We start from the raw sequence: 7,849 nt of genomic DNA, 5'->3' as shown, positions 1-7,849 counted from the left end.
AGCTGCCCCGAGGGGACACCGCAGAGGGCACCACCCTGCTCTCCTCCCAGACCCCAAGTGTCCGGGCCACGCCCTCCAGGCCTCACACTCCCCGGGATGGCATAGTCCAGCAGCTGCCCCGAGGGGACACCCCGGAGGGTGCCACCCCGCCCTCCTCCCAGACCCCCAGCTTTCTGGCCACACGCTCTGGCTCTCAGCGGCTCCGGAAAAAGCCCCGCATGGGCTTCTGAGGCCTGGGGAGGTTGCCAGCTCCAGGAGCCTGCCATCCTTGATAAGCTGCGTCTTTCGTGGTTGAAACGGGAATCAGAGAACAGTCCCCAGGGGGCAGACCTGCTTCTGGAATGCCTTCGTGAGCGGGAGACGCTCGGAAGCAGTCTGGAGCAACGTCAGGGGAAGGAGAACAGCAAAATAGTCATTTCTCCCGTAGGTCACAGTCTCGGGGCACGTGGTGGAGCTCTGGCAGCCCTGTCCTGAAGGTCGGTGTCGCTGGGATCCCTTCCAGCTAACAGTGTCATGCTGAAGGCAGGGGCTGCAGGCACGCTTGGGCCCCCAGTGACCTCGGGGCCAGAGCCCCAGCTGCTTGGTGCTGTGGGTGACGGTGAAATGAGCTCCCCAGCTAGCCCGTGCTCACTGGGTATCAGCGGTGCTTTGTGGTCAGTGTCTGTGCGATGCGGTTCCTAGCACAGTCTAACGTGGAGAGGGAGGCACTTTGGACCCATGTTAGGGGTTGAATAAACCCATGACTGAGCCTGGTGTTGAATGATGGACTTTCTTAGGCTGGCCGTGTCCCCTTCCATGGCTTTCCACGCTCAATGTTAGGTTCTCACCCTCCGTGGCTCTGTGGCCCCAGACAAGAGCCTGCTTCTGCTGTGGAGAAATCACCCCACCCCACCCCTGGGAACGCACAGGCCCCTGGGCGGGACCTGGGTTTCTTACAATAATGGAGTGGTTCTTGTCTCAGTACCTGATGGAGTGAATGACCTGTGACTCACCCAGACGTTAGATGATCCAGTAATACAAGGGCTCACGTGGATGCTGAAACGTTTATACCGTGACAGGGTTTCCCCTGGAAGTGACCTGGCTTGTTAGAGGCTTACAGCGTGGGGAGCATGGGGCTGTGCCCGCAGGAGAAGGGAACTGGGGCCCATGCCCTCGGCAACCGCAGCTCTCGGAAGGAAAGGGGAGCCCAGGCGAAAGGGTGACCCACCCCTGCTGGGGAGTCAGGCCTGGGCCCGTGCCCACTGGTACAAGAGCAGAGGCTCAGTCCAGGCCAAATTCAATGTCCTCCCGGTTTTCTCCTGCCTCGGACCCCAGGCGCTCCTCGGACTCCACCTCAGACTGGACTTCATCCTTCTCTGGGCCGTTTCCTACAGATTAGGCAAGGGGTGGCTCAGTGTTCTGGGGAAGTGTGGTCAGCCCTCACCCCTTCCCGTGTGCCGGCCTCAAGACGGCCACACAGCGTGGGTCAGAGCAGGGATCGTGTGTGCCAAGGGCTCCCCATGTTGGGTTCACAGTCAGGGAGCACAGTCTCGGCACACGGAGCTACCCCTGTGTGCTTGTGAGCAGCAGGCACTAACCAGCCATCCCAGTGGTGCCTCTCTGGTCACAGGCTCAGGCCCCCAGGCTGGCAGGCTGGGTGGTGTGTGGCGAGTGGCTTCTCCTGCCCCGCCCCCTGGGTACTGTGGGCGCTGCCCGAACCTGCTGCGACTCCCTTCCCAGCGGGCACGTCTGTTCCCCGTGCCATTCTGGGCACCCATGTGCGCGGCACCGCCTTTGGGCCAGCTGCTGCCCTGGCCTCGTCCCGTGTGATGAGACTGGCGCCACTGGTCCCCTCCTTCCTCGGTCGGGAAGGGCCGAGCCTGGGGGTGGTGGGGGAGGAGGGCGGCCTGGCAGCTCCTCAGCTCTTTGGCCAGTTACGCTGCAAGCCGCCCAGGTGGGAACACGTGCTCGCAGTGTTCTGGAGTCTCTCCACAGTCTCTGGAGAGGCTGTGAATGACCCGCCACCACCACTGAGAACGTGGGATTCTGACGACAAAGGCCCAGGTGGCCACTGCTCTGGGCTTGGGTGGTCCACTGTCTGTTTCCCCACCAAGAAGCTTTCGGCCCCTGTGACCTTGAAGGTCAGGGAACATTACCTGGAGCGGGGGCTGGAAGCAGGTCTCCATCGCTGTCCTCAGTGCATGGGGCAGGCACGGCTTCCCCCTCCCAGACTGGGGGCAGGGGCGGCGGTCCTGAGGGCTCCTCATCATCGCCCAGCTCCTGAATCAGCGGGCGAGGGACCTCACTCGCTTTCCTTTGGGTTTCCGGGTCCCTCTCTGGTGCCACTTTAAGTATGTCTGTGAAGGGCGTCTCGGTCTCCACCCTCCAGGAAGTATCCTTGGGGACTGCAAATATACTGGAAAGCGTGTCCGAGGATGTGTTTTCCAGTGCTAGGAGTGAGATGTCGTCCATGTCAGGCTCGCTGGCGTCGCTCAGGCTCGAGATGGCTGTAATCTTTGGAAAGCACTGCTCCTGTTAAAAGGAAAAGATGTATTGAGCCATGCTGTTTTCACACTGCTGCTGCTGCTGCTAAGTTGCTTCAGTCGTGTCCGACTCTGTGCAACCCCATAGACGGCAGCCCACCAGGCCCCGCCGTCCCTGGGATTCTCCAGGCAAGAACACTGGAGTGGGTTGCCATTTCCTCCTCGTCCCTAAAGTGCATGCTGCTAATTCTGCGTTTCTGTCCATCACACTCTGGCACCACATCAGGACAGCCCCCGGGAACACAGCGCTGACCCCAAGGTGGTCGTGAGCCCTGCGGCCAGGTCTCCACTGGCACCCCCGCCTCCCTCGGGTCTCCATGGGGCACAGGCCCACCCTCTCTGCTCCTGCTGCACCAGCCCCCACCTGGGTCCTGAACCAGGCATCTGTGAGCCCGGGCTCCTGGCAGGCTGCGCCTGCACCGGCCACCTAGCCCTGCGTTGGTGGTCAGGCCCCCAAAGAACTGGGTTCTGTGTCTGTGTCCTTGCTGTGATCACTGGCTCCCGCCCTGACATTACGCCCCAGGCTTCTCTCTCTCCTTCAGGCCCCGAGGGGCTCTGGTAATGTTGGGGGGAGGATCAGGTCACCTCATGAGACATCCACATCGGGTCCCTGCCCTCTCCTCCCTGCTCTCTCCTTTCCCTGCCTGTGTGTCACTGTCGTACTGGCATTCGCTAGATGAACACACAGAAACGTCAAGGACAGAAAAAGCCCAGGTAATGATGTACAGTACATGGTTATTAAAGATCAGTGATAAAAGATGTGTTCCCCAAAAAAATCCCAAGTGGCTAGTTGTAAAACCTCAGAGAAGGGAGCAGCAGTAAACCTTTCCTGAGGTTGAGGTAAAGGCCCCGGGCGTGTGAGGCATCAGGCAGAGCCTGCGACTCCCTGACATACTTGGTCATCCACGGGGCTGGGAGAGGAGGAGGGAAGCGGAACTGCGGGGGTGCAGGTGAGCTCACCCTATCCCGGTCGCCCAGAGATTCACCGGCATTCACGTCTTCCAAGTCGGGCAGGTCCTGGAAGAGGAAGTGACCCTGGTCAGCGGTAGGGTGCGCGCTCAGCATCCAGTCCTTGGAAGAGACGTGGCCACCCCACCAACCAACCACAGAGTGTGGAGGGGCCCATGGAGCAACCGAGACGCTCGAGCATGTGTGCATGCAGCACACTCACGTGGACACTTGAGACCCGTATACGTGCGGGACACGTGTGGCCACTCGAGCCACGTGTACATGCAGCATACACGTGGCCACTTGAGCTGTGTGTACAGGCAGCACACACACTCCAGGTAACACTCCAGGTACCTGGATCTGGTCAGTGAAAGAGCTTTGTAAGGCGTGACGTGTTTCAAAAATTTCCACCTCGTTCTCCACTTTACTTTGGTATTACCCAGTTCATCTGGGGGGAATCGTACCTCCTACATACAAATAGGGTCCTAGGACCTAGGACCCTACCTGGCACAAAGTGAGTCTCTTTCGAACCTTTCCCAAAACTCGGGTGGGGAGGCGGCGCTTTCCTGTTTTGTGTCTTGGGGTATCTTCATCTGTAGCACCCCAACCTGCTTGTGAGGCAGTCAGATGCCTGGACTCCAGAGCCAGCCTGCCTGGGTTGCTGTTCCTGCTCCACCATTGTCTGGCTGTGTAGCCTTGGGCAAGGTGCTCTACTCTTTATTTCTCAGTTTCCCCGTCTGTAAAATGGGGATGATAACTTACCTCTTAAAGTTACTGGAAGGGTTAAATCAGTCAGTACAAGAGGTATTTAAAGTGGTGCCGGACAAAAAGGAAGAACAGTCAGTGTTAGCGTAGCGTCGGGGTCCTGTATGTGGTGGGTTGTCACACGTTAGGGCTGAAGCGCCCACTTTTGTTGTATCTATATTAGACCCACTCAGAAAACTGGAAACGCCACTCTGAATGCTGACTGTGCTCAGTTGAACCTTTCTGAGCCACGTGAAATTGTGAAGTTGGGAGTGAAACATGAGTGTAGCAGTTTGTGAAGGAAGCGGGCAGAGGGCAGGCAAAGCCACGCAACACGGTCTGAATGGAAGGACCTCGCTTGTGGGCAGAGAGATGGCTGTCCTCTGGGGAAGCAGGGTGTAAACCTAAAGATGGGGGGACCAGCTCCTGCTCCTCACCCCCTAAAGCACAGTTCCTGGGGGTCGTGCCAAACATGCATATCCCCAGGGATGCATTCTCGCGGGCACAGCTTGGAAGGCTGTCATCAGAGTGGACAGGCTGCAGGGAGGAGGACTGTTCCCAAGGATATGATCGGGCCCAAGGTCAGGTGGCCCCCCTGAATCGGCCCTGGGGGACAGGACGCAGGACAGGCCAGGAAGATGGGCAGCTGTCCCGAGAGCACGCAAGGCTCTGCTGATTAAGTGTAGCTTTCCCAGCAGTTCCGTCTATGGCCAGAAGGAGCTGCTGAGTGGGTAACTTCTCGTGGGGAAACGTTTCAAGAGTTTCGTAGATGTAATTCAAGGGGTTCGTCTGGCCAGCTCTCTCGGTTTTGAAGGCACACAGGCATGGATTCCCCACCGCCCACCCCCAGGAGGGCTTACTGACTGCAGATGCTGAGCACTGGGTCTGGGTGGGACCTCCAGGGGAGGCCACGCGCGCCAGCCCACGGGCCCCACTGAGCTCAGGATTCAGAAGGTTTGTGTCTGATCAGACACTGACACCGGCTATGCCTCGCGTGCTCCTCCGCAGGTGCACGGGCTACGTACGTCGATGAAGAGCTGCTCCTTCGTCTCCAGTCTTGTGGCCTCCAGATTTTCAGCTCCATCGGGCTCTGCGCCTGATGCACTTTCAGTGGCCACAGTTTGGGGAGCCAATTCTAAGGACAACAGAGTTACAGTAATCTTGGAGTCTGTTTCATACACAACAGTCAGACAGGCAATTGCAGTTAGGGTGGATTCCAAGAGAAAGGACAGAACCCTTGGGTCTGAAGACCTCCAGCCCTTGTGACAAGAGCTAAGGAAAAGGTTATGTGTGAAAGGGAAGGGAAGGGAGAGAGCACCCTCTTTCTACGGCCTGGAGATGGAAGCTCCAGCCAAGAGTCTATGCAAAACATGCAGGAACCTTGGAAAAAGCATGATCGCTCGACTAGGAGATGAAGAAAGAAGGGCGATGGCATCAGTGGGCAAGTTTCACAGCTCCTCCTGCTGCAAGAGTGTCAAGAAGACCTGCGCCATCCTTGCAGGGCTGCCCAGGGAATGTGGGGTCCAGGCGGGGCTCCTCTCTTCCCCTTAGTCCCCCCCTGCTCCTGCCCGCTGCTTCCTCTCCAGCCTCGGTCATCAGAGATGAGTGGCCCCGCTCTGCTCAAGTCATGCCAGTCCACTGTCCACCTTGGGGACTGACTAGGCCCAGTTTGACTCAAGAGCCACACTGGGGCACCCAGTTAGAATGAAACAAGCAAGTGGATTTAGAAGACTTAGTGTCAAAAAGAGGAACCTATCTCATGAATAAATTCATGTTGATTTAAATTATATTCTAGGTGTGTGTGCTCAGTCGCTAACCGGAATCTGACTCTTTGTGACCCCATGGACTGTAGCCCACCAGGCTCCTCTGTCCATGGGATTCTCCAGGCAAGAATACTGGAGGGGGTTGCCATTTCCTCCTCCAGGGGATTTTCCTAACCCAGGAATCAAAACGGCATCTCCTGTATTGGCAGGCAGATTTTTTTTTTTACCACTGCGTCACCTGAGAAAACATATTTTAGGTGTTCTGGGTTCGATAAAATACACTGTTAGTGTCTTGCCCATTTCTTTGAAACACGTTGGACCTGATACTGGAAACGCACTCCGGGCTCCCCTTGTGGTCCTGTTGTGAGGTGGTGTGCGTACATCACCTTACAGACTGAGCAGTCAGGGTGGAAGGCAGTCCGGGGCCCCCAGTTGGGAGCTGCCCCAGGTATAATGCACCTGTGCTTCCTCAACCACCTACCTGCCCAGGCAGCTCTGGGGCTCGCTGGCAGGGCCTCAGAGGGGAGCACCCCTTTTAGCTCCCCGACATCCAGAGGCAGCTCCTCCAGGAGGCTCGGCTCTTCTGGCTTCTCCGGGAATAGCTCATCCTTGGCCTCGAAGCTCTCCTTGACAAACTGCTCTATCTTCTGCCTCATATCCTTTTCCTGAGGCTCTTCCTCTCCTTCCACTTCAGTGTCCACGTCCCCAGCACCGGCTGGTGTGGGCTCCTCCCCTGAGCACAAGTCCACAGGTGAGCTGGGATGGTCCTAGGAGGACAAGGAAGGACCCGCAGCGAAGGCCGAGGGTGGGCAGTGGGGACCTGCAGCAGGGTGGTCATCAGGGTGCTGGATAAACAGGCTGCACAGCCACCAGGGGGATGCCCAGCACATGCAGTGCCCACACTGGCCCCTGGAAGACTGTACCAGGTGCTCTCAGGAGATGCGGGCTGAGGGACTGGCCTCAGGGCCACGATGTTTGCCCTGGCTTTCCAGCAGGTCAGCAGCGCACACGTGCGCCAAAATGTTAATCAACACCCGACGTGAGGAGATGACACAGGTGTTCATTTGACCATTGTTTGAACAATGTCCTAATTAAACATTGGAAAAGGGGGGGAAATGCATACAGCAGGAGAATGTCTATTTTATGGGAATGTGAGTGGGCAGAAAGCAATCGAGCTGTGCCACTTTCTTCTATTAAAAAAAAAAGTATGCACTACACTCATGAGGAAAAGCCAGGAAATGCTCACACTGAACGTTGAGAAGTTCTTGCTGCAAATTCTGTGATGACCCTTGCTTGTCTGTGTTTTCTGTGTGTAGTGTAGTCACAGTTTGTATTTAGGTGAAAAACACTGTCATTTAAAAATACACATGGAGGACTTCCTTGGTGGTCCAGTGGTTAAGACGCCTTGCTTCCACTGCAGGGGGTGTGGGTTCGATCCCTGGAACTAAGATCCCGCAAGCCAAAAAAAAAAAGGAGGTGCACACAGAGCCCCTGACTCTTTCCTCTTGCATCTAGGAAGAGGACGGGGTTCTTATTAACGTGTCTTGAGCACTGTCCTCAAGTGAGGTCGAGGGAAGACGGATCCATAGGCCTGTGAGCAAAGCGTTCCCTCCCTTGCCCCCACCCCAGGATGAATCTCAGTGGAGCTCGGGGGGGCCCTCCTGTGTCTCAGGCTCACACCTTGCTCCTGGCTCGCTCTCTGCCGCTTCCTCTCCTCCGCCTGGCGCCTGAGAGCCGCCAGGGCCTCGATGCTGTCCGTGATCTTCTTCCGCTCTCTCATCTCCCACTGCTGTCTCTCCTCCTTCTCAGCTGCATACCCTCCCCGGGCCCAGGCCTCTGCGCAAGCTCTGTTTAGGAGGATTAAAAACAAAA

General features: G+C 57.2%; 2 protein-coding genes across 2 annotated transcripts in view; one reads left to right on the top strand and one right to left on the bottom strand.

Moving 5' to 3' along the window:
- Positions 1 to 748, top strand: part of TAF1C (TATA box binding protein (TBP)-associated factor, RNA polymerase I, C, 110kDa) — a 9,904-nt gene extending 9,156 nt beyond the window's left edge. Inside the window, 1 exon segment of the mRNA XM_010850863.1 lies at positions 3 to 748. Coding sequence (XP_010849165.1) covers positions 3 to 230 — 228 coding nt within the window. The 3' untranslated portion in view covers positions 231 to 748.
- Positions 749 to 836: 88 nt separating this feature from the next.
- Positions 837 to 7,849, bottom strand: part of DNAAF1 (dynein, axonemal, assembly factor 1) — a 20,327-nt gene continuing 13,314 nt past the window's right edge. Inside the window, exons 7-12 of the mRNA XM_010850814.1 lie at positions 7,658 to 7,824; positions 6,459 to 6,710; positions 5,240 to 5,349; positions 3,483 to 3,539; positions 2,136 to 2,511; positions 837 to 1,367 (exon numbers count right to left, since the gene is read on the bottom strand). Coding sequence (XP_010849116.1) covers positions 1,261 to 1,367; positions 2,136 to 2,511; positions 3,483 to 3,539; positions 5,240 to 5,349; positions 6,459 to 6,710; positions 7,658 to 7,824 — 1,069 coding nt within the window. The 3' untranslated portion in view covers positions 837 to 1,260. The remainder of the gene's footprint in view (positions 1,368 to 2,135; positions 2,512 to 3,482; positions 3,540 to 5,239; positions 5,350 to 6,458; positions 6,711 to 7,657; positions 7,825 to 7,849) is intronic.

Source organism: Bison bison, unplaced genomic scaffold (genome assembly GCF_000754665.1).
Source record: "Bison bison bison isolate TAMUID 2011002044 unplaced genomic scaffold, Bison_UMD1.0 scf7180017864295, whole genome shotgun sequence".
Lineage (NCBI taxonomy): Eukaryota > Metazoa > Chordata > Mammalia > Artiodactyla > Bovidae > Bison > Bison bison.
This window is presented reverse-complemented; position numbering and strand designations above follow the sequence as displayed.